The sequence below is a fragment of the Paramisgurnus dabryanus genome, chromosome 20 (assembly GCF_030506205.2).
Source record: "Paramisgurnus dabryanus chromosome 20, PD_genome_1.1, whole genome shotgun sequence".
NCBI classification, from domain to species: Eukaryota; Metazoa; Chordata; class Actinopteri; order Cypriniformes; family Cobitidae; genus Paramisgurnus; species Paramisgurnus dabryanus.
Window position 1 is genome coordinate 1,752,207 of NC_133356.1, and position 27,727 is coordinate 1,779,933.

Genomic DNA, 27,727 nt, shown 5'->3' on the forward strand with positions numbered 1-27,727 from the left:
ATATCATTTCACTCTTGTATAATATCCCTTTAATGTTGTTATCCACCATAAATTGGAATCATTTTGGTGGAAAACAAAACCGTAAGCATATCACTAACATTAGCAATATATGAATTTATTTGTTTTTTACAATGATTTTTTTTGTTTTGTTTAGTGCAGAAAATGAAATGAACTGTGCATTATGTAAGCTAACTCTCAACAAGCAATGACTAACTTTAGTTATTATTTTAGGCATCTTAATAAACTTTTCAATGTTAAGCTTTGTGACCGGACAAGGTGGCTAACTTTTAGGATTTTTTTTGTGCGTTTCAGTTCAATCTGCTTTAACCCCAGTGATTCATTCTTGCTTTTTTGATAATCATATGCTTTATGATTCACACGGTACAAATTCATGCAAAATCACCATCTTGGCATGTAAACTAGTTAAATTATCCTGTGTGATTAGGTTAGCCAGAGCTTTTTCCTGCAACTCTTAATTAAAATATTTCAAATACTTTCTTACAGTGATTTATAACAGCATCATATTCATATATATATATATATTTATATATATATCTCTTTAACATAAAGGCATAGGTGTTTTCTTTCAAAGCACACATTTCTTTAGACTATGGACTATGCCAGGCCTTTAAGGGAATATCGGATGGGGTCTTTGGGAGTAATGCGGCTTGGCTGACATGAGGTCAGTCAGGCTATTCAAGAATAGTTATTGCGGATCTGGGGAGTCGACAGGTCTAAAAGGCCCTAGCACTTTTCACTCTCTGTGGAGTCTCTCTCTCAGTTTGGCCCGTCTGAGAGAAAACAGCAGACATTGTGCAGGCAGATAATGCACGTCAATCTTCCTTAATGTCTTAGCAGATGGCACTGCTGTGAAACTGAGCAAAAGAGACTTTAGTGATGTTCTTCAATAATTCACACCAAGTATTATTTGATAGCGTTCATACTACCTTATGCACTTACCTGTAGATTTATTGAGGCTCTTTTAAGGATTTTATACATTTGCATTTCCATTATGGAATGGAATTCATGGATCCTGGAGAGTGCAATCCCATAATGCACTACGACAGTTTTGTGAATAAATCCATTTAAATGTGCTTTATTCATATTCACTGGAGCTATGCATTTTTATGTAGGAGTATAATGTGGTTGTCTTAGCAACATACTTATGGAAATATGTTTTGTTACCGACAACTTTTTTCTGCCCTAATTTGTACATTTAATCATATTGGTTGTTCAAATTATTTTAGGTTACCCTTTATTTTGATAGTCCACTATAGACATCAGGGCTCAACAAAAAGGACTGGCCCGGGGAAAGCGTGAGAGATGCTTGCGCCAGTAAAAAGTATTGTCACTTGCCCAATCGGGCCAGTATTCACCCTCAGTCACTAAAAATATATATTTTTATCAAATATTTAACATCTTGGAAGCAGACATTTACTTGGGTAAAGCACAATTTGCTGGCGGAAACATTGGGAGCCTTTTTTCGTTGGAACATGTCTGTTGTATATATAAACACAATTATATTTGACTTTTGAATTATTATTTTTAAATATGTGACACTGACATTTTTTTATTGGGGCCAGTGAAAAATTTGGCAGGGCAAGTGAAAACCTGAACCACTGGCCCAATTGGGCCAGTATAAAAAATTATTTGCGTTGAGCCCTGGACATTCTACTAACTATACTTGCAACTACATGTCAACTAACTGTCATTAATTTGCATTTATATATGTCTACTAACTGTCATTAGAGTATTAGTAGGTTAGTGAAATAAGTTGACATACACCTGCAAAGATACTAGTCAATAGAATGTCTGTTGAGGGATCATCACAATAAAGTGTTAATAGACAGTCTACTAATACTGTAAAGATTAGTAGTTGATAACTTATGGTTACTGATAATTAGTAAAATGTCTAAAGTGGACTACCAAAATAAAGTGTTACCGTATTTAATTTTGTACTTGTGATGAGTTGCTATAACCAAAGATATTGGATATAACAAGATTGAGCACTACTAAAGGACGACAATGCAATGCTCAATTCGGCTACTCTGGCGACTGAAGTCCCGACTGAATCCCGCCTTCTAGTAAAAAAGCACCAATCATTAATCAATAAGAATTGACGATTGTCTGGAGGAGGGGCTTTCTTCAAAGTAACATGATGTGCTTTACCACCGGTGTGCATGTGCAGGCGCTAAAAGTCAACATGAATTGGAAGTTGTGATTGTCTTATTTTCCCATGGTGATGTATATTCAAGTGAAATGGCTTCTGAAATTGAAAATGCAGGGCTGGACTTGAATTCATTCATCGAGAACTGATTGGATCGTTTGAAGTTGGGTCATGTTGCTATTTGCTAATCGCTGCAATCTTTTCCCAGACCCCGCCCACCTGACATACCGTACGATCGCAAGTAAAGAGAGATTGTTTCGAGGAGTGAAGTTGTGATACATTTCATGTCAGTTTTAATTGTTGGTCAAAAATATGAGATATCTGTATCTTTAAGTATACTAGTCAACATTGGAAGAAGATCAAAACTTTTCACAAAACTTTTGAACAATACCTGTTCTTGTTGAACTTTGATGAACTTTTCTGATCCACTTCAAATTTTGACTAGTGTAGGTCAGACTTTAGTCTTGCACAACTGAAACATCTGCCTGGAGGCGTTGCAAACATGGCCGCCCAATTGCAGACTTCCCTAAAGGAACTTTGTCGTATCTTTAAAAAAGAAGTTGATATTGCTCAACTAGGGATGGGACAATTACCGGTTTCACGATTAACCACGGTAAAATGTCCTGGCGATTAGTATTATCGTTTAAAATAAAAATTATCCTTACAACCGTGTTTGATTACCATGATTTTGAAAACTCGCTGTAAATCCTGTCCAGCCAGAATCAGTTTGACGCGGGCGTGCACATGCAACATAGTTTTTTGCACAAGGCGGCATTTAAGGGATAATGTATTGTATTCATTCACGGTAAACTTACTAGACAGATTTATTTATTTTTTTTACCACAGAAATCATTTCAGGGACATTAAATATTTAAAAGAGTTTTTTTCAAAAATAAAACATTGAACAAATTGAACATTTCCATCTCATTTTAACAACACCTTGATAATAGTGATAATCGTGATAACTTTGGTCACTCTAATAATGATATGAAATGTTCATACCGTCCCATTCCTATGTTCAACTTAATTCGATAAGTTTAAGTTTAGTAAACCTTTAAAATAATGTAGTAAGTTTAAACGATAAGCCAATATTATTTTACAGTGTAGGTCGCTCATAAAGTTTTAATTCAGATATGATTCTGCCTTAAAAGGATGCTGTTAGGGAAGCAGTAGTACTGCTAAGAGGAGTTATGGGGGGGGGGGGTACTGTAGATAGGATATGTTGGAGTGACTCCAAATTTAATCCATTTCTCATGCCACACCAAAACACGTCAGGGTGAAGCGTGTCAAATAATGAGCAGCTCCATACATTTCACTAACTAAACTAAATGTGACCAGTCGAGAATGTTGGACGGTTAATTGCACACATTAACGGGACTTAACTTTGCGGCGATGAGAGTCGGCGACGCTCACATTAAGTAACAATTAATTTCCAATATCGCCGTTATTCTTGGCTGCCTCTGTGGCTCTTTAGTGCAAAGAGTCCATCATTGATAAGCCATTTCATGCTTCATTTACATGAGCCGGGCTAACAGCGGTCGGGGCCGCACGCCGTGAGGGATGCTCAGAAAACAATTTAAAGAACGTGTGCTTTCTCTACATTCATCACTGGACTGTCATATTCATTTTGTGATGGAACCTTTAAGAGATTGTTTAGGTCCACAGATAGTAGCAAACACATTAATATAACTAATCTGACTGTCATGCTTGTTTTGACATGATGGGGAAGTGTTTGACATGATGGAGAATGACCGCAGTGTGGCCTGTGTGATGCTTGGCCACATGTCTTCTTTAAGCAAGACATTCAGAAATATAACTATTCATATTAGAAATAAAACAATAATAGAACCTGACTCTAAGCAAATCATACAAAATCCTTTGAATGTGGTTGTACACATTAATACAATCCATACTATATGCCATGAGATTGTGTTGGGTTTTCAGTTGCAATTGGCTGCTTTTGACTTCATCTTTATTATCTGCTAACGTTTTCTCATGCCTGTTGTACACTCCCCTAAAGGATTATTAGGAACACCATACTAATACTGTGTTTGACACCCTGCATTAATTCTAGGTGGCATTGATTCAACAAGGTGCTGAAAGCATTCTTTAGAAATGTTGGCCTATATTGATAGGATAGCATCTTGCAGTTGATGGAGATTTGTGGGATTCCACCACATCCCAAAGATGCTCTATTGGGTTGAGATCTGGTGACTGTGGGGGCCATTTTAGTACATCGAACTCAAAAAAAACCAATTTGAAATGATTTAAGCTTTGTGACATGGTGAATAATCCTGCTGGAAGTAGCCATCAGAGGATGGGTACATGGTGGTCATAAAGGGATGGACATGGTCAGAAACAATGCTCAGGTAGGCCGTGGCATTTAAACGATGCCCAATTGGCACTAAGGGGCCTAAAGTGTGCCAAGAAAACACCATTACCCCACACCATTACACCACCACCAGTAGCCTGCACAGTGGTAACAAGGCATGATGGATCCATGTTCTCATTCTGTTTACGCCAAATTCTGACTCTACCATCTGAATGTCTCAACAGAAATCGAGACTCATCAGACCAGGCAACATTTTTCCAGTCTTCAACTGTCCAATTTTGGCAAGCTCGTGCAAATGGTAGCCTCTTTTTCCTATTTGTAGTGGAGATGAGTGGTACCCGGTGGGGTCTTCTGATGTTGTAGCCCATCCTCCTCAAGGTTGTGCGTGTTGTGGCTTCACAAATGCTTTGCTGCATACCTCAGTTGTAACGAGTGGTTATTTCAGTCAAAGTAGCTCTTCTATCAGCTTGAATCAGTCGGCCCATTCTCCTCTGACCTCTAGCATCAACAAGGCATTTTCACCCACAGGGCTGTCGCATACTGGATGTTTTTCCCTTTTCACACCATTCTTTGTAAACCCTAGAAATGGTTGTGTGTGAAAATCCCAGTAACTGAGCAGATTGTGAAATACTCAGACCGGCCCGTCTGGCACCAACAACCATGCCACGCTCAAAATTACTTAATTCCCGTTTCTTTTCCATTCTGACATTCGGTTTGGAGTTCAGGAGATTGTCTTGACAAGGACCTCACCCCTAAATGCATTGAAGCAAATGCCATGTGATTGGTTGATTAGATAATTGCATTAATGAGAAACTGAACAGGTGTTCCTAATAATCCTTTAGGTGATTGTATTATGGCACATTCATCTAAAAAATCATTTATTAAAAAATAAACTGCGATGCTACATTTTTGACTGTGCCTCTGTTTATTTTATGTGAGCACAAGATCTATATGGCGATGGCAATGATTATGCGTTTATCTGCAATTTTCAGAAGTCGCATTCAACAGCAAAAAGATGCACAAGTCGAGCAGCTGTTCATTCATTATGAAATTGCTATAGATATTAAGACAGATTCTCCCTCCTGTTACCTTATTTGCAAATCATAGAGATCTGTCCTAGAAAGTTTACAAGTCCTTGACTTAATATTTCATGTACTGCAGATTCTTGTGAGGTGTGTGTGTGCGTGTGTGAGGCGTGTGTGTGTGTGTGTGTGTGTGTGTGTGTGCGTCTGTCTGTCTGTGTTTGTGGTGTTAGTGAAAGCAACACTGATAGAATTTTAATAACTCTGGAGTATTGCCGCATTCAGCTGAAAGCTGCTTGGCTTATCGTGACAACATAAGTCACTTTTGTGTATCCTTGGACCCTCATATACTCTACATGCATATCTGTGCTGTTAACATGAAAATGCCAAAACTAAATAATCTCCCATGCACAGCCATGAAGTGTTATGTTTATTACTATAATACTTTCTGCTGATTTTTGCAACATGCTACATACATTCTTCTTTAAAGGGGTGCCGGCATTTCTAATTTTCATACAATAACCATGCAACTTTATTATCAAATATACAGATATAATGTCTTAAGCACTGCATTTAAAATCTTGACATGCAAAATATGTTAACCCTTTACAGCATTTATTTATGGTTCATTTTCATTTCAGGATTTATTAATGCATTTTTTTATCTATTAACATTCTTAAATGCACAATAAACTAACATGGGCAGTTGTATTGGCTTTATGTTACATTAACAAAGATTAACAAATGCTAAATATTATACATTTGCTTATTATACAATGTGTTCACTAATCTTAATTAATAAAACCTTATTGTGTAAAGTGCTATGCAACCTTTAAATGTTTTTGTATTATAACCTTCATATTGGTGAATGCTAAAACAAAGTCTTATTTACAATTGATCACCTTCAGCAGTTCACATTATGCCATGAATATATTTAGCCGTTTTTCTTATAGGTGCTATAGATTATGTTTAAGCAGTACCAGATTTCAGGACAAATACCTGTACAGTATTTTAATTAAAGCCGGTTGTGTGGTCAAATGAAATATTCAATATTATCACCCATTCCCTTCCTGATTTGTTTTTCAGCTTGGTTGTTTATTTATTTGCTAATGGAGGTAATGATCCGAATAACATGCTGTGAAACACGCTGCTTTCAATGCTGCTCTTTTTAATTGGCACAAAGATTGAAAATGAACCCTTTGTTTCCATAAGTGGTATTGTTTATATTTCTAATATTACCTTGACTTTAGTTTCTTTCAACCAAGCAAATATTTAACAAAACATGGCAGATGCCATCAGAGTGAAGTATCAAGATTAGAGATACATTTCCTGATAACACCGTATGTCATAAATAAATATATAAATGACATTTTTGCCTGAAATATCTTTTTGATGGCCATTAAATTCATAACATTTTAATATGTAATTGTCCTATAACAAGCTCAAAAATCCAATGTAAAGTTCAAATTTACAGTGATTTAATATTATCATAAAATAATCAATTATTACACCCCATGGTGGGACAAATATGAACAATTGCCAAAACATGGCAACATCCGTTACGCTGAAAGCCTCAATAAAGAAAGATTTGCACTGCTTTGGTTTTATTGGACAAATGGGGTTGTTTTTCGATGAGAGATTGTTTAAATTTTACACCTTCAAACACAAAGAGCAATTACATGAGTTAATTGTCTTATTTGTCAAGGAATATTTAGAAAAAAAAAAACAATAAGGTCGTTGCAATAAGATGAACATGTTTTTAAAGCAAATCATTTTTCTAATGAGATAAAAGTTTGGTGACCTTTTTTTATCCTTAAGTGTTTTATTGTCCGCTCTAATGAATTTGCTTCAATATAATTTGCACATTATGGCAGGGGAGGATCTTGCGGCTGTCGTCCCAATGTTCTTTGCCCTTGTCCCCTGCGTCTCTTTAAATTATGGATTGACTAAAGCGTGTTTGCCTTAACTTAAGCTTTATCACTGAGCCAAGGAAAATCTGACACCGGACATCTTTCCTCATGGCTGCCTCGTGCATATGACCAATTTTTTTTAGATCAGATCGGTGGTCAGCCATTGTTGAGTTTTCAGGCGTGATGCAGGTTACAGGAGTGAGCCTGCAGTGGGAATATGAATTATAGGAGTCCCATCAGTCAGGTTTTAGGAGTTATGCCCCTGTAAAAGCATGTTGCCATTAGTTCTTTATTTCGGGTACGAGAGCCGGAGCCATTAAAGGTTTTTTTTTTGTTGGACCACTCTCTAGCTGCTCCCTGTCTCAAATTTTCTTTCTTTAGCTGCATCTCAAGGTCTGTGCAGTCATGTATGTTTATAATTCAAAGACGCGAGGAATGTTTTTGATTTGAGTCAATGTTAAAGGTGCATGAAAATGTGGCATGCTTTTAACATGACAGATGCAGCGCTTGGCATGAACTCTTTAGATTTGGCTGTGACCACTAAGGAATATCAAGAGCTTGAAATGTTTGATTGCCTGGTGGCCCGTGCCAAGATCCTCCAGAGTTTTCTCAAATTCCATGAAGTTACCAGAGAAGATGGCAGAAATATATTGATGTGTCAATCACAAGATCTGTTTCAGCTGAAAAAACTCATTGTAAATTCTGTAGGGCTCCCATAAGTTTATAAACAGAAGATGTTTTGCTAGCAGAACATGTAAAGAAAGACGATGTGTGCACATACAACTGTGTCTGTTAACACGTCTCCAGGCATCCTACATTCAATGAAACACCTAAAGGTAAAGTAATGTGTTTTGTGGGTTGGGCGGCTGAGCAGAAATTATGCATGGACTTTTCTGTAGATCGATTGGGAATTAAGCTATTACGTTAAATGGCCCATGCATCCTTTGCTCATGTTGCCTGTAGGAGTTTGGTAATTGGGCAGAATAAAGTTAAACCTATCAAATGCTTATCTCCTGATATATCGCATTCATTCGTCTAGACAATGCAACATAATCCAGTCTTTCAGTAGCAAGAGGCATGAAACATCTTGATCTGTTGAAACAATGCCAGAATTAATCCAGAACAGTAGTTTATTTATCTGATCCTCTTTAATAGTTTTGAATGCATTGTTTGCATTTCTCAAAATATTCTTAGAATGACGAATCTGGTAAAGCTGCTCATAATTTTACTGAATACCATTCATATTTTGAAAATTAGTTGCGGTATTGTTTGCTGCAAGTTTAATAAACATAATAGTTTAGACAGCAGTTCATGCATACACAATCAGAAGATATGGTCAAAGAATTGTGCCAAGCTGTCACTGTACAAAACTATCATGGTACAAAGGTCCTAATATTTATAATTTAGATACAGATTTACTGTATATACATTTGGTACCTTTGTGGTATTACTATGAAATGATAATGCATCTACATCTGTACCTTTGAAGTAGGGTACCACCCCAGTGGCAGCATACAGTATATTATTTTATGTGAAGTCATGTGTGGTCACAACCAATCAGGTCCTGGGATGTGTAAAATTGAACATTGCATTTGTGCATGCCTTCATAGACTGTTACCCACAATGCATCAAAAACTGTTACCCAAAATGCACCAGTTTGCATTAGAGCTGCTACCAGAGAAAATATGTTGTGCAGTATTAACTCTTTCCCCGCCATTGACGAGTTATCTCATCAATTAAGAGAGAACATTCCCTGCCAGTTACGATTTCCTGAAGAGTTTTTACCGTAATCTGTATTTCCCTGCATTTCTCTTACCCAATTTATAAAAACTGAAGCAAAAACTAATTTAACAACATTTTAAACTCGTTCTGAATCTGATCTCTAACAAAATAAGAATTTTTTGCTTACTACTCATACAGTATTTAATTTTTGTTGTTTGTTTGTTCGAAAGAAGAGGGTATCTTCATTTACTTGATATATTTATATATTTATAGAAGATTTTTTTTCCGGAAGGCATTTTGTGAAACTTTTGTGAAAATTACAAAAAAATGCTGGCAGGCATGATGATAATAGCACAGTTTTTCACACAAGCCATTGAACTATGAGATTGCATAGCCCAAAAACTATAAACAATGACATGTTTGCTGTTTTCTGCAACGAGGAGTAAAATAGAAACACTTTTGCTGACAGTTTTTTTTTTTTGAGTATCATGTATCACACCACCACCATCAAGAAAACTAAAAATAATCAGAGTACTTGTTTAAAACTTGATGAGTCATTTGACAGAAGCTACTGTACAAGAAATAAACCCATTACAGATTTCATGTTACATAAGATTTAATTTATGCTTCTCTCACATGTAATCCTCTTAATATTTTGCTCTTTGCAATTTCTACCATTTGCAAACTGCTCAGCATCAATAACCGCCTGAAAACAATACATGCAACCTATTAGAAATAGAAAAAAACATTCATAGCATGGTAGAAGGAGATCTAAAAAAGCCACTAAACTTCAATATACAGTAGTGAAGAAAATCATAAGGAAAGCAGGTAATGATTTGACGTTGTTAAGAGATACAGTATAATGTAGATATGTTGTGTCACTATGGGAGATTTTTAATTTGCATGTGCTGTCATTGATTACCACTTTGTAGTAAACATGTCAAGGTTGAATTATAATTGAATTATAATTTTTTTTGAGCAACATTTGTTGTTATTCATATAGAATACCCACTATCTGTGTTATAGTAATACGCGGGCGCAGATGAGTAATGTACAGGCTAGACAGACTAATGGTCTCATGACATTTGAATATAATCTCAAGCAGTTGCGGTCATGTTCAGCTGCTTTAATGCTGCCATTTCGGGTCCGTGAGCTCCGACTCTTATAAATCTGACTGATTTATTTTGCGTGAATGTTTTAGGTTCCTAAGTGAAGAAAAAAGGAAAATACTGAAAGCTGTGTATTTGCGCAGCAGCTTATTGGCTCTTTGAGGTGCATTAGGCTGTAAGTACCGGTGGGTTGCATTCAAATGCACTTGTTTATTTTGTCAGAGAAACAGAATCGGGCCACAGCGCTCTCAAGCAGTGCCTGACAGAGCTGTATGTGTGTGTGTGTGTGTATTTCTGTGGGTGTGTGTATATTCAATATAATGTGTGTGTTTCTCAGCAGATCTGTGTAGTGCATTGATAACATGAGAGTGCCATCTAGGTAGCTGTGTGGGGTACTGCCAGATCAGCTCATTGTGTATTCATAAGCAGCCTTGTGAATATCTAATGTAGAGTATATGCTAGCAAAATCTCCGTTATAGTTTTTTGTTTGTCTTTTATTTGTTGTTCTGTAAGGTTGACTATTTTATTAGGATGTTGGATCATTGATGTGTTCAGACAATGCATGCATCAGTGCAAAATGTATTCATAGATTTTTTATTGAGATATTATTATTTAATAACGTAACATTTACATTTATTCATTTAGCAGGCGTTTTTATCCAAAACAATTAGAAATGAGGTGAACAATTAAAGCAATCAAATAAGCAAAGGGGCAAGTAATGCATAAGGGCTGTGACCCCAATTACAAGAAATAACATAGTGTGCATATAGCATGTTTTATATTTTATGTTATATATATATAAAAAAACTTCGTTGGTTAATAGAAGTAATGACTCTTTCAAATTCTACCATAACCTAAATTAATGTATATTAGTAGATTAGGGTTCACCACTGACTAACAACTAACAGTTTTTACAGCATGTATTAATATGAATTATACCACAGGCATGTCGAAGGCTTTATTCTGATTAGTTGAGAAATGTTTCATAGTTGTGAGATATTTTTCTGTAAAACACACACCTGACCTGCCAAATGTCTTAAAATGACCACCATAGCAAAAACCATGGTACTGTATATGAGGAAAAATTGACTCGGGTCCTTTGAATTATTTGAAAATAATGCTTTGAATCGTGCCGCATACAGTTAGTATTTTGGGTGTGCAGTATTTTCAAATAATTCAACAGCTCGTTTTTTTTTTACATTCATTATTAATGTGTTATTGTAGGTATACTGTTGTAATATCATTGTGTTTTAACTAGATCAAACTTAAATTCACAGTAAGCTTAATTAACTCTTTGCCCGCCATTGACGAGTTATCTGGTCAATTAAGAGAAAACATTTGCATAGAAACGTGTTCCTGATGAGTTTTTATTTTAATCTGTAATACCACGATTATCCACTAGATGCTCTTACCCAATTTATAAAGAAAACTGAAGCAAAAAAATGACTAATCTTAAACTCTGTGCATGTTTTGACAATAACCCTGAATCTGATCTCTAACAAAATTCCTTCAAAGAAATGCAATTATTTTATATTTTTGTTAATGTTTTTGTTTATTTTTTTTAAGAAACATACCCATATTTAAGAGTTTATACCAGAGAAAAATATACATAGGATGAAATGTTTTGTTTGTTTGAAAGCAGAGGGTCTGTTCTTTCGTTTGATATATTTATTTTATAATTTATAGAAGAAAATTTTCCTTGAAGGCATTTTGTGAAAATCACAAAAAAAGACTGGCGGGCAACTTTTCAAAAACGGCTGACGGGGAATGAGTTAAAACATGCTTTAAAGTATTGGTTATCATAAGTTCATTTTAACTATTTTTACATTTTACCTACTAGTTCATTTTAACTTGTGTTTACCAGTCAAAAAAATACAAACTTAAAGTATTGCTTTATTGCTTTATTAAGTAATGCATTATTACAATGCATTCATAGCGACTCAAAAGAAGCTGTGGCTAAAACAACACACAAACCAGTTTGCATTTACGTTACATTTATACATTTGGCAGGACTTTAATCCAAAGTGATTTACGGTTCTTTACAAGCTATATGTTTTTTAAGAGTGCGTGTGTTGCCTGCTATGCAATGCTTTAGCAGTTGAGCTACAGGAATACTTTGTTTTAATAACCTGCTGTGATGGGTCACAGATGGGTGAGTTTAGGGTTTTTCCTGCCCCTCTCCTGAGATTGTGTTTGTGCGTGCGTGCGTGCGTGCGTGTGTGTGTGTGACCTGTGATCATGAGTGATATAAAAATGATATTGCCTGTACGCTGAGCATTGGACATATTCAGACCTGATATTGAAAATGTAAAAGTCAGTGAACTGTGAAACAGGGTATATCATAAACGTGACTTGGGCCAAAATCATTATAATGGTCAGTTTGCTGTATGAAATTGGAGTTGGGGAGTTGAATGCTGCACTCTGTAAAAGAGGCTTTAACAATTATACGGATGATTCGGAGGAATAAGATGATGATGATACACTTTTTCAAAAATGATGTAACCTGCAAATCTGCTTACATCATCCTAACAAACATTTTATGTAAAGTAGCACTCAACAAGATCCCTGTAACATTTACCTTTATGCATTTGTCAGACACTTTTATCCAAAGAAACTTCTTCAAGTTATACATATTTTTATCAGTAAGTGTCTACCCTTAAATCAAACCTGTGACTTTTGCCAGCACAATACTCTACCAGTTGAGGTACATGAACGCTACACTTCACTCTCTGTGAAAGCCGAAAGCAGCATGCAAAATCTTAGCACGGTGTTGCTAGCACTATTCCTGCTTTAAAGCATACATTATCCCAGAATGCACTCGGATTAGATCGATAGGTAGACATGTGACTGCTTATTGCTTTAAAGTGGAAAGTTTTTACCGTAGCGAGAAACATCTTACATGTCGCTTGCCGGACAGAATTATGCGATACGATGACTAGCTGAGATCAGGGTTGTCGGAGAGCGGGATGGGCAGGAAAGAGGAGTCTCATTTCATGCAAGGTTACACACATCAGTCAGTCAGACAGTCTGCTTTCCTGACTATCAGTGCACTCAAGCGCTGTTTTACTCCTGGAGAGACAGTTAGATAAAGTTTTGACCATAGGGTCGACTGAGTGTGAAGTACGTTATGGGTTTTACTAAGTACCACAGTTACCGATCACAGGTCATCAACTGACCAATCGCAAGTGAGCATTTAAAGTCAGATGACTGTGGTGACAGGACAGTAAAGCTTAGTGAGAGATGACCATTAGCAAGCAAAAGCTGGTATTAAATGTCTGTGGTTGTGTTTAAAATGACAAATATGACACTCAGTATAGGCTGATGTATGGTAAGTGATGTACTGTAAAGCTTTATGATGTCTGAAATAAACAAACATACACTAACGGTCTGAGCGTGGTGCATTAAGGTATATCTGTACACAGACAGAAAGGAAACGATCATTTGGCTTTTTCCCAAAACCTAGTGTGCCTACAAATTTTAAAGCATGATGGGTGAAACACGAAAGCCTTTTATAAAACTAAGCAGCATAAGCACGCTGCATTCTGAAGCAACATTGCATGCAGTGTATTTTGTTGAGAAATGCATGACACATTTCTTTTACTTTGCCTTACTTTACATTTCTTAGATGGATTTCATTGTTTTATGATAAATATGATTTGTGCATTGTAAAAACAATTAAAATGGTTTGTTTTACCCTGTGTTTGTATGTGTGAAGTATTCAGTAGTTGAATGCATATTACAGTATTGTTGCATGCTATTGATAACGTTATGAAATCATTTCCCATAATCAGCAAACCCATAATGCATCATACATTTCTTTCACTTTGTCCACCATCTTCAATGCATTTAATTTTTTATTATCTTATCAACTTATTTTACCACGTGTTTGCATTAGTATGGATTACTTTAATGCATATTACATGCATGCTATTGATAAACTTAATTGATATCAATTGCATATAAAGGAAAGCAATCTCACAAGTAAAACTGCATGTCCACCATCTTAGATGGATTTTCTTCTCTTATATTAATTATCATCCATACTATATAAAATCTATTTAAAAATACTTATTTTACCCATTTGAAGTAGGCTACATTAAAGCAGCATGCTATTGTCAACCAAATTTGGATGTAACCAATGTAAAGAAAGCAATTCCATAATGCATCATACATTTCTCTCACTTTGTCCACCATCTTCAATGCATTTAATTTTTTATGATTTATGCAATATAAAAACAACTTATTTTACCATGTGTTTGCATGTAAAGTATGCATTACTTGAATGCATATTACATGCATGCTATTGATCAACTTTATTGATCTCAATTGCATGTAAATGAAAGCATAAGTAAAATTGCGTGTCCATGTTTTATAAAATCTATTTAAAATGACTTATTTTATCCATGTGAAGTAGGCTACATTAACGCAGCATGCTATTGCCAACCAAATTTGGATGTAACCTATGTGAAGAAAGCAATCACATAATGCATCGTACATTTCTCTTACTTTAACCGTCATCTTAAGTTAATTGAATTCTTTCTGATAAATATGATTTATGCAATATAAAAAAATGAGTTGGTATATGGAATATACTTGATGCTTGTTAAAGTATTGCAGCATGCTGTTGACAAATCTAATTGAAATCAATCAGTTAAGCCCTCTGTGCTGACTACTGTATATAGAGACGGTCAAATCATTCACTTATGAGGTCACATTTCAGTTGGGATGTAGTCTGAGGCACCTGTCTATGTGGACAGCAAGGATATGAGAATATTTTAAAGGTGTGTGTGTGTGTGCTCGAGGGGATTTGAGTTATACTGAAACGCTATAAGGACACAGGGTTTGTTGACTGACAGACCATTAGTCATTTCCACCTCATGATTTCTCTCCCGAACAGAAGGTTTGCGATCTGTGCCCATATGCGTTATTACTGTTGTTACCATTTGGAAGATGAAATATTCATATTAAAAACTTTATGTAATGGATCACTGCATGACACCCATTTAGATTACAATTAATATTGCTCATCTTTTGGCTTTAATTCTTTATTTTCCTCGTAGTGTAATTTTCCTGGATATTGATGCTTGGGGAAATGGTTTGAGCCACCGTGAGCATCATCTCCTCGCCACAGCAGTTTTGCAACGATTGTAATTCAGCTCACTTATTTGGCTTAAATCCCCGTGTCCCCGGCGTGGGGCATCAACTCCATACAGCAGGCATTTAGGCTGAATTGAATGTGATTGCCAACAGCGAGAGAAGTGGGTGGACAGTTGCAGTCGGAAAAAATGTCCTCCCACCTTATGCTGTAACCCTGCGAAAGGAGAGCCGAGTTATTTTCAAAAAGCTTCTCCACTCAAATCAAGGCCAAACTGGATTGCTCACCGCAACAGTGCTCTGAAACTTTGTGTCACATGAAAGTATAATGTAAGAAGTAAAGGTCTGTTTTTGTTTTTATAAGGTGAACCTCTCACAATCATTCAGCGGCCGTTACGCAACGGTCGGCTGCTTTCTTGTTTAACCAGTCAGAAGCGTGTCTGGAAAATGAGGTTTGTTTCGTTTTCTCTCTCAGAGCTTCTGAACACAGAAAGGTGAGGTGATGCTTCTACGATGCAAGATTTGTGAAAGAGTGGGAGGGTAAATAGTTTGTCTTAAAGGAACAGAAAGTGATTTATGAGGCAAAGCTTTGAAAGGTTTTTTTAAGGCGTTGATAAATCTCCGTCCTTCCGTGTGGCTGCTTTTAATGGGAGTTAGATGCTCCAGCACGAACGCTTCCCTTTTCTGCACATTGACGGGCAGGTTTACGTGAGCGCTGCCGAAGACTGACTCACATATTCTCCTGCGTACGTTGCGGTAGTCAAAATGGTTCCTTTAGAGAAATCTATTTTTTGCAGTAGGCCATTAAAAATAGATAAAATTATAAGCAAGAGCACAAACAACTGGTTCTTGGTTGTATTTTCTGATTTTGTTATGAACAAGGCCTTAGGCACAGACTTAAAACTAGATTCTTAGCATTTTTATTTTAGCAGTTTCTTATTTTAGGATTTCTTGTAATCTCCTAAACTGTTGGGGAAATCCCTCTTAGTACAAAAATACTTGTTTGCGTCATTGTAAACAGAAACTAAAGCCTCCAAGTCCCTGTCCTGTTGTATTTAGGCATAGAGACAGATATAGATAGTTATAATGTTTTAGCAATCTTAAATAGCTGGCATTTGGGGGGGTGAACCAGCATAGACATGTCATCGAAAAATTACAAATTGTCACATATTAAATAGCAGACAATGGCTTTATTTAATTTCATTGTATAAAAAATCTATATGTATTAATAAGTCCTAACATTCTGCCTGACAAGTCAAATACACTACTGTTCAGAAGTAAAAGGCACACCGCGGAACTTTTTGGCCACTAGGGGGTGCTAGACATTTATTTTTCACGTCTAGCGCCCCTAGAGGCCACAAGTGCCGCAGCACTGTCGCAAAGGAAAATAAGATAACTCTTTAGGTCACATAGTGTGCCTTTCAGCATGTCATATGAATATAATTTCATGGGTTATATTTTTTTCAAATGCCAAAAGATCGCGTAGCTCAAGTTTACAAGCCAATTGTTACGGTGGTCGCTTGGTTAAAGTTTATATTAAAAAATGCCTTATAGGGGAATCGAATTCGGATCGGCCATGTTGTAGCTCCATGACACTACCACGGCGCCAAAGTGTCATGTGATTTAAGTCTCTCTCTACACTCTCCAAGTAGCTTCCAGTAAAATTCATGTAAAAAAATTGTGTTCAGGCACCAGACAGGACTTATATATGCAAAAAATATAGTCCAAAAGCATGACGGCCAAGTCAGCATTGGTTAGGAACCCCTCCTCCTCATTTAGTTCACGCCAGCGAGTAAACGCAGGCCCAATTTAATTGTACCTCGTCCTTCTTTTTATTCGGTCACTCTCCCCTTTTCTCTTTTCATAGTTGCTGCTTCGGCCATGACAAAAACATCAGGAAAATAAATAGTTGCGCTCTCACGTCCGAATTTAAGGAAGTGGAGGAAGTGACGTATGCTGTAAAGCAGATTTTTTTAGTTCTTTTTGTGCTCAGGTTACTACCCGATACCCCAAGTTTAAAAGTACGAGTAAAAGTGATACAGACCCCGTCAGGCTATGGTAGACACGTCATTCAACCTATTTTTAGTCGATGTACCATCACAAGGGTCTTGAAAATATATTACGAAGGTTGAAAAACTACAAAGTGTCACTTTAAGGGGTCAACTTAACTCCAAAAGCATACACAAAAAAAATCTTGCATTACTGGGAGCTTGTTACCAGTGACTTAATGTAGAGTTTACATTTATGTTATTTATTGGCAACAGTTTGTTCAAAGTTAAATTAATATTAAACATTTTCAGTTATTATCTTCTACGGTAAGTTCCTGGCAACCAGCTGCATAATTACAGCAATTTTTTACATTCATTTCTTTTATAGACAAAACATTTTTCTTTCATTACCAACCAAAAGCCCATTCATAAAACCCAAAATGTTTTATTAATAAAAATGTTTTTGAATGACTTTGGCCAAATAATGAAGAAAAGTAGCCAAAAGAGCCATAATGGATGGAAATTCCTTTAATAATGTTTAAAAAGCATCTTTGGCTGAGACTTAAAGAAGCTGCTTGATAAAATGCCAAGAACACATTTCTACACGTTCTAGGCAAAGGGTGACTATACTAAAGATACTGAAATAAACCATATTTAAATGTTTTTGTTACAACATGATTCTCAAAGTTAGCTTTGTCTTATTACAAATGTAGGCTATAAAAAAAATGTAAAGACATAGAGAATGAGTAAGCAACCCTTAAATAAAAGCAACCATTTCATTTTCAGGTGTAATGTTCTTTTTAGAAAAAATATCATTTGAATTTTAATCTTACTGTAATAACACTTAACTAAACTACTCTAACTCACAAAACGAAGAGCGAGTGGCACATTCTGCTGACCTAGTGTATTTAATATAATAATCCTAAGGTTTTTTTTTTAAATACGTGCACACACTGTAAGATTCATTTGTTATATAATCAGACTTTTCATAGCAAATCAAAGCAGTGCTTGAGACATTGTTAAGATCTCATCTGAAAATCTAGAGGAGACACTTTAATCTGTCTCCATTTGTTTTTAGCAGTCTAATGTGATTTTGCATTCCTATGGAAAATTCAACACAAATTTTCGACATCCCAAGAGAAGCGGTAGAGCAAATGAGCTATAATGTGTTTGCAAATGGAGACAAATACAGAACTACTATAAGAAAACATCACAGTTATAACTACAGTATATAATGTTTTACAAAGTCCAAGAGCGAGTTGTTACAGACATCTGTATTATATATAAATATGTCTTAGTTACAAGAATATACTGTATGTAGTCATGCTTAAAATGTCACTATTTGTAGCTGTGACCGTATTGTAAGTAAATATTTTATAGATGCATTTTACAAGATCGTCTTTACTCGTCCGGGCTAGAAAAGCTATTCACTGAGCAATCCTTTCAATAGACCTCCATGTGTGTTTTGCAAGATTACAGAGAGCAAAGGCAACCTTTGAAATATCCAACCAATCTCTCTCTCTCTCTCTGGATCATTATCTTGTGTGATCATTTATCACCTTCCTCATTTCATGCAGAATTTCAACATCATCATAATTTAAAAGGCTCTCAGTGCTGTGAATATGTATGTTTTTCCTTCATGTATGACACTGAGCCTTGGTCTTGTGTCTTTTATGCATGCATCTTTCTTGTGTTTTTTGTTCCTTCTGTCTGTTCCCTGATGTGTTTCTTGTTTTAATCCAAATGATGTTACAACATTATTCTTTAAGAGTGTTGTGCACACACTGTGGGAGACATTCAAATTAAATATTTATAATAAAATTAATTCATGTGATTATCAATTTAAAAGATGATCTTAAAATTAAGACATGGTTGCATGATTTTACTTAGAGTAATTGGATGGCAAGGCCAAACCCTTAATTTGACATGCTAAAGACTAGCACACTGGGTTATTTTATGTTATATAATCATTTATAGTTGATACAATACAAATATGAGATGTGCATCTAAAGTTTTTTTTTTTTTGTAATGAGAAACCAAAGTGCTGTAAATTGTATTTTAGTCTCGGCACAGAAAGTGAAATGGAGTCCGAGTAACGCAGGGCGAATCCCTTCAGACAGCATGTCTCCTATTTTTCAAATCATTGTCAGAGTAAAGAGCAGGCTATCCATCCCCATCTAGCTTGGTTAAAGGGGTTGGGTATAGATAGCTGTCCGCTCAGACATCATCTATCATGGGTGGATAGCGTCGGAGGAGTGCACGAAAATCCCGATGTGTGCCGCATCACAGGCTGAACATTTGTGCTGAGCTTTGTGTGTCCCTTTTTCGTGTTTGATCACAGGGTTGCTGGCTTTGTTCTGCATTCGTACTGAAGCTCATGTGGCATCATGGACAGTGCTAGCTGCACCTGAGATTTCTTAAACCATAAATCATACAGGGACAGTTTTTTTCCCTCTTTTTTATGGCCCTGCATCATCTCACTGAAGGTGTTTTTTTCTCAATAGTTCAAAGCTCAACTCTATATCAGGACCAAACCAGCACACGGTGTCTGAAAAGCAAGCATGTAATTGAATAAAGTACACTGCTAGTAATCTGTGCTAATGGAGAATATTTATAGTTGTTTCTTAAGGGCATTTTACTGTACTGTATGTCACATCATTTGTTTCCTTTTTCATTAAGGTCTTATTACAGAAACATTTTACCATGCTTGCATTATTTATTTTTCGCTACTTTTCAAATTTCAGATCATTCAGATCAGATCATTCAGTATCTACACTATTTCTCAACGTTTTAGTATACATATCTGTTTAGTATAGATGTATACATTTTTTGTTTCATTCTTGCCTCCGGTCCATAAGAAATGGTCATAAAATAGTCCCCAGCTGTGGGTGGACCCAGTTCATATTAGTATCTCATAAGAATGTAAGCTAGCATTTAGGTACAAATCAGGGTACCGCAATGGATACTACTGATACAGGTACAGGTACTTTATTTTCTAATTCATGTATGTTTTTAAACCAAAATGCCAAAAGATCTCTTGGTTATGCATGTACTGTGTATCCACTGTTGGACATTGTTAGTCATAGAAACAAGAGAGTTTCATTTCTAATTTTCTTTTTGGCCAAAATAAGCAAAGAATCCCCCTGAAGTGCTGTTAGTAATTACCGCTTGTGTTTTATCTGATGCTCTGTTAGATGGCAGAGGTTTTATGTGCCGCCACATCACCCGGAGAGAGCTGTGCTCTTCACAGATATTCAAACATTACAGCATCCGCCAGCAGCTCTGCTTTTGCTGATGAGCTCTTTATCAGTTTGCTCTTATATGTGAATTGGCCTTTGTGATTTTAATCCCTGACCTAAGCGGTTTTAAACAGCATCTTCTCTTTTATCGTATTTACATTAATGGGTTGTGCACACCAAAATTTTAAACGCGACTGAAACGCCTGTAGAATGCTGAAAGCCAGCTTTTTTCAGCTGAGCGTTTTGGTAGCTCTGATACTTCAGCTGTGAGCCGATTGGTTGCTGTTGTAATGTTCCGCCCCTCTTCCACTGTGATTGGACGGCCGTGTGAGAACTGAAATTGACGAGCGGAGCATTTCACCCAAAATTTAATCTCTTTCAACTCTCGACGCTCAGTGTCGAGCGCGGAAAAAACGGCAAGCACCGGTTTTAGGACGGAAGAAAACCGCTAGCTGCTGGCTTATTTGAAAAACGCAGAGCTTCCATTGAAAACAATTGAAAACATGCGCCAGCCGCGGGCGTAAAAGTTTTGGTGTGTACGCCCCCTAAAAGCTCACGTGTGTTGCAAAACCCTCCTTTAATTTTCCAGACAGATAGGTGGAGCTCTTTTGAGTAGATGTTAAAGCCATGATTTACTTACTGTACAATCAAGCAATCTGAGATACATATGTTCATCATCTTTCAGACAAACACATTTGGATTTATTTTAGTAAAGTCCTAGCTTTTCCAAAGCCTATAACGGTAGAAACCAGGGATCAGGGAACAACTTCTGACTTTGAAGCCCAAAAAAGTGCATCCATCCTTCACAGATGTAATCCACACAGGATTTTATACGAAAAATATCCATGTAACTTTATACACTATAATAACTAGCTTCCGGTAACCACGCCATCTTGGACTCACGAGATTGATTGTCCATGCATATACACATTGACAACACATAAAACCATCAACTTTGGATCAATAAGAAAGACCTAAATTGTGAATCATATCTCTGCTTAGAAATGTAATGCAGAGATCGAAGAATTCAAACTGGTAAAAACTAGTGCGTTTCCACAACAATGCCAAATCAATCTCGCCCCAAACATGACAAGGCACAAACGGAAACATGATTCGTTGCTTTACATTTCAGTCATATGGCCTCTTAGGCAGTCATTAGCCATTCAAAACGCCCATTGTTGCTAGACGACACTAATTATTGCTTGCTTACCGTGTGTAAAATAATATGGTCCCCACACAAATTAAACCAGCATCTTTAAATAGTCATTTCCTCTTTGACAACTTTTTTCTTATTTCTCTCTACTTCCTTTGACTCACTGTTGCCACGGTAACATGCTGTTGTAGAAATGATGCTGGAAGATTCATTAGGTTTCTGTATCGAGAGTTTGTGATTCTTCCATTGCACAATTCAGCCTCAATCAATGTAGCGCGCTATAGTTTACTGTCTCTAATGAGAACATCTCTCTATAACCACATGAATGTATTCTCTCAAATATTGAAGTATATTACTTATTGTCCGGAAACATTTCATTTGCCACCCCTGCTGAAAAGAGCACCTTAGATCGTTCTCAATTTCCAGGTTGTTTTTTCTGATCTGGTGCTGGTTTAGAGGTCTGGTGCTGGTTTAGTGGTCTGGTGCTGGTTTAGAGGTCTGGTGCTGGTTTAGTGGTCTGGTGCTGGTTTAGTGGTCTGATGCTGGTTTAGTGGTCTGGTGCAGGTCTTGTTGGTTACATAAGGACGTCTTACTGGGTTCCAGTATCTACATGAAGCTAATACCAGTTACAGCCATATTGGTAGTGGTGTAGTACTCGAGATGGTAGTACTCTTTCCTTGACCTCAGATTAAGAGGACTCTGGATTTTATCTCAGAACCACGGTCAAGACCACGACTGTCGTGATATCGCTGAACTGTCACAGCATTGTCTGATTTATGTGTTAACATCATTAATGTGATAAGAAGTAAAACGTTCTGCTTCAAATGCAGTCAATAGGATTATTTCTAATTCAATTTTTTTGTCATGACCCAGATCAGAAATCTGTGAGAGAAAATTAATTCAAATGCCTATAAGATTCAAGAGATGAATGCAAAAGTTATTTATGAGATAGATAAGATGAATATTTAAAAGATAATATCTTTCTCTAGATGTAGATAAAAATGGCTTATTCTAAGGTAATAAAAACATTTTTATTACGGTTCATTATGTAATGTCTCTTTATACACCACTGATAATATTATATTGCATTTCTGTCAAGAGATCTTCCTAAAATTCACACATTGGACCTTTAACAGTGTATAAAGTGTATACTGTGTTTTACCTCAAAGACAAACGTACAGTAAATCCATTATTTTGCTAATTTTATTATTTACTCACCAGTAAACAATGACTCTTATGCTATAAACGTGTATTAAAAAAAAAAAAATATATATATATATATATATATATATATATATATATATAATTTACTCACCCTCTCAATAACGTCTATCATTAATGACATCCAACCTGACACAACAAATAAAGGCTTTGTATCTGATTTGAGAATTGTTCAGTAAATAACTAAGGAATAATTGATAACGAGCCTTTGAATTATTCGAAAATAATGCACACCCAAGGTGGTAATGCTGCATGACGGTATGCATTATTTTCAAATAATTTAAAGGACCAGAGTCAATTATTACTCATATACCACGGTTACCACAGACATTGCTCTGGTGGTTATTGTAATACATTTGACAGGTCAAAAAAATCATAGCATTCAACAGACCCATGCTATAATGATTTATATTCTAATGTGGTTCTTACACAAAGCCACCCAACACAATCTCATGGCAGTTGTGCATTTTTACGAGGTGGCTAATTCGTATTCATTTGTACAACCACAATTGTATGGTTACCCAAAGTTTAGGGGTGGGATTTCATTATAGTTTTTGTTTTCTAATAATTGTATGTTTTTGTATAATTCACTTTGTACTATTCCTACGATTTGCCTAACTTGTGAAATACCTTCGAATTCCCATGAGATCAATCTATCAAAGATTTCAGAAGACGAAGTTCTGAAACTAGATAAAATGTTTGACAAAACATGTTTATTATTATGTTAATTATTGTGTTTTATTGTGCTATTTTTAGTTATGAAGGCTTACATAAAAACTATTAATTGGAATGCACAATCAAAAAAACAAGATTTAAAAAAAATATATCTGGTTTTGGAACTCAAACTATTTCATAACTTTATGGTTTGTGTGGAGCTTTTGGATCTTAACAGCACTAGTCCCCATTCTCTTTTATCAAATGTAAAAAAAGCTCCAGGATATTCTTCAAAATCTCACCTGTTTTCTACCGCTGAGATTGGAACGACATGCGGGTGAGTAAGTGATGACCGAGTTTACATTTTTGCGGTGAGCTATTTCTTTACCATGGTTTAGCAAGCCCTCGAATGTGACATGAGGACTTTTGCAGTAGGACTGAAAAAACTTTATTTTTCCACCTATGTGCACCGTTGTATATTAAAACATTCAGCTGGGCTCGCTGTGACCCCTTTGCCACCAACACCAAGGACGTTATTGATGGCTGATGTTGTAGTGTTTCGACAGGTGTATGACTTATGCAGTACGGTATGTGGGCATGGATAAAGCAGTAATAGCTGAAGTGATTTTTGTCGTCTTATTTATTATAAGTACTGGAGAAAGTTGAAATAGAGTGGCAAGGCTTTGGGCCATACTGGGTCAAGGGCAGAAGCATAAACATGGCTCTTGGTGCCCGAGGTGTGAAACTGCATCATATTCATACTGTAGAGTGACTTTGACCTCAAACCTTGGCTTTTATTAAGTCCTCAGATGTTGTTTCCTGCTAGATTCAATGTTTCTGTTTTCTGAGAGTGGACATCAACGCATGGAGATGAATAAGACACAACCAGAAACGATGGCGACGCTGTGTTTTTCTCTTGCATCAACAGTGTAATTCCCAATTAGCAATGGAAGCATGGCTGCGAGACATCGAAAACTAAAGTAAAACAAATGTTAAACTAGAAAGAAGTTTTGAAAGCGACTCAAAGAGGGGTTAACAATGACTCTTACAAAGCTCTTTGAATTATTAATTGATTACGATAAGAACAAAGACAAATTAGCCATATTGTTGCGCCAAAATACAGAGTGATGAATCCAATTTGAATGATGCACAGCTTTCGAATTACATTTGCGTGATAATTCATCATTTGATATTTTGTTAGATATACCAGCACATAATTCTTTTACTAATTCTGGGTCTTAACTAACTAATTATTCCAGAAGCCTGGATCTGTTGCCGACAGTGTGGATCAACCTAGCATGTCCATGACACCACGCCACACCCCCCTTCCCTCCCTTTGCCACCCCCTACCCTTCCTCTGTGGCTTTCAGATGGCTTACACATTTTCCTTTTTTCTTTTTTCTCCTTTAGTTTTGGTTTATCCGACCGTGGCGGGAGGGGTGGGCTACTGAGCTCTTGTTAAAAAGTTTTGCATGCGTTTTTGTGCTTCTACGCTCAATTAATCCTTGCAGCTCACCACCACTGATAAGTCGTTCTATGCACTCTTCTTTGCTTTTCCTTAAACGATAAAGATTAAAGTCAAGAAAAGTTGTCCATGTGTGGTTTGCATTATTTTTTAACCATGTACTGCGACCGACTCTGCCAGAATTGTGCTCTTTTATTTCCTTTTCTCTCTCTTTTTGTATCCAAGCCTAGTTTTTCATGAACCTTTATTCTGTCCCTAGAATATGGAATGATCGGAGAACATACTGTTAAAAGTCAGCGGCCAAGATCAGTACTTGACACAAAGAACCTACAGGAGCGAGATGAGTCTGCTAAATTTATGGCACAAACTGGTAATTCAATAGTTATGCTTCTTTCCTTTCCTTATGTAAACTAAACTTAATTTTCATCTTAAGTCACTTGCATGCTCTCTTATGTACTGCACTTCTTAAGTGACAATGTTTATTTATCATTTATTTTCTCCCTCTATCACTTTATAAATATGTTGGGAAAAGGCATAATTGGCCACATCTGCATACATGATTGGAAGTTTCACTATCAAAGCGGATGTTATCAAATTAAGCAGCCCAGGCTTTTGATCATTAAATAAAAACTCAAAGATTCAATGAGAGTGACAAACATTGACAAAATAACCCTGATACAATACCTATAAAGTGCCAAATTACAAACAAATATGAATGAAAGTGTTGCTTAAAATGATTTTGGTAACACCTTACAATAAGATATATCATGCATTTGGTGTCTTGAACTAACAATGAGCATTTATTAAACGTAAACTCATTGAGTAGCATTGGTCAGTGTTAGTTCATGTTAATTCCAAATGCATCAACTAATGTTAGCCTAAACTTGTACATGTATTTGTGAATATATAAAATAAATTTTGTTGAAAAGGAATTGTTCATTGTTGGATCGTGTTATTGTATATAACCTTACTGTAATGTGTTACCTACTTTAATTTCTGCTTTTTGTTTTTCTGCATGTATTATAGATGACTGATAGCTGTTTTGGGGAGGGGCTTTAAGCAGCCATCTTATTTTCCGTTCACCTTTTGTGCAGCACTTACTATCATTTGATTTGCAAGTCATTGTGCATCACTAAACCTTAACAACCTTGTTTCCATTCCAATCAGTCTCTTTAAATGTTCATTCATCCAGCATTTAGTTTCTTATTTTCAGATTGTCTGAGTTTGTTGTACCACTACATCCACAGTTGATCCACCTTTCAATCGAATACAATCACTGAGGATGACAGGAAGTTTTCATAAATCCAAACCTGAAGGTCATACCGATAGATTCTCAGCCATTAAAACTGTCTTTCCTTTTCGAGAGCATATTTGATTTAAAGTTATTTCTGGTCAGTATGCTCTTCAGACTGTGTGTAGAAATTTGGCTTCAACACTGAAAATCAAAAGCTATTTAAGTCATCGGAGGGTCTGAATCCAACATTTTCTTTGTCATGCTTATCCCTTTATTCAGCATCACATGACAATTGGATTGTTATATTGTGAAAGGTCTTGTTAGAGTTTGGTTTGGCCATGCAATTGCTCATTGGGAATTACACCTGTTCCAGTTTTTAGCGTACAGATGCACAACATTTGACTTAAAAGCAGTTCATGCTTTTAAACTAACTAAGTAAATAAACAATCGGAATAAACTTCATGTGTTTTTACACCAGCGATCACTGCCAGAGATTAAATTCACAACACAGTCAGCAAATCGTAATTTTTGCTCTGAAATCAAACTGAATTTTTAAAAGTTCAGATAGCTTTTCCCACAAGTGAATTTCTGATTGTGAGCGAAATTGCTGTGATCTGCTGAATATGTTGGGGGGGAATGCAACCCCGTCCATTTCTTCTCTATTTCTTATCGAAAAACAGTCTAAATAAAAGTTAAATTTAGGTCCAGAGGTCTCTTCTGCTGTGGAACTGTAGTTAGTAGAAAACTAACTCCCATCAAAAGGTCATTCTAACTTTTAAAAGCCATGTTGCATGAATTCTGCATAGTTATTATAATTTATATATTTATTTCCATCTATTAATTTTCTTCACCTTTTTCTTTCAGTTTATTCCATCAAATTGGTTGCATGCTTTATATGAAAATATAAATATGAAGTTAAGCCCTGGTATTTTTAAATGCTGATAAAGCTCCCATTATGATATGACTTGATGGCCACACAGTAAAACTGATATGATCCTGCTTTGAATGATGATCAATCTTATGTTTACTGGTTTTAATATGAATACTACATGTAGGCCAACCTTAACAAATCATAAATATTTTTTATCCGCCAGGCCAGACGTGCGCAGTTGTGCTTCTGGGGCCGATCAAAGTAAAGGTTTAATTCGGATCAAATGCACATAAAGCACCTAAATGGAAATCTCCCAAATGATAACATCATGTGCATTCATGCAAGGTTGCAGCCGTGACCTCCAGAAGCACAGGTGAGCAGCGCTGGACGCCTTTTCTCCAGGACGACCGAACCCTGAATATCACTCAGGCAGGATCATATCAAGTCCCCCACGAGCCTGTCCCACTTTTGCCCCCTTTTAATACTCGGTGTGGCCTCTTGTGTAAATTAGCGAAGCCCTTACTGCTCCTACTGGCTCCGACCCCTC

At 36.3% G+C, this 27,727-nt stretch overlaps 1 protein-coding gene across 4 annotated transcripts in view; it reads left to right on the plus strand.

Moving 5' to 3' along the window:
• The window catches only part of adgrb3 (adhesion G protein-coupled receptor B3), a 208,129-nt gene that overhangs the window by 65,841 nt on the left and 114,561 nt on the right, over positions 1-27,727 (plus strand). For 2 of the 4 annotated variants that reach the window (XM_065296013.2, XM_065296012.1), the window contains exon 3: positions 25,335-25,445. The exons of the other annotated variants lie outside the window; for them this stretch is intronic. In XM_065296013.2, coding sequence (XP_065152085.1) covers positions 25,335-25,445 — 111 coding nt within the window. The remainder of the gene's footprint in view (positions 1-25,334; positions 25,446-27,727) is intronic. 4 annotated transcript variants of the gene reach the window in all.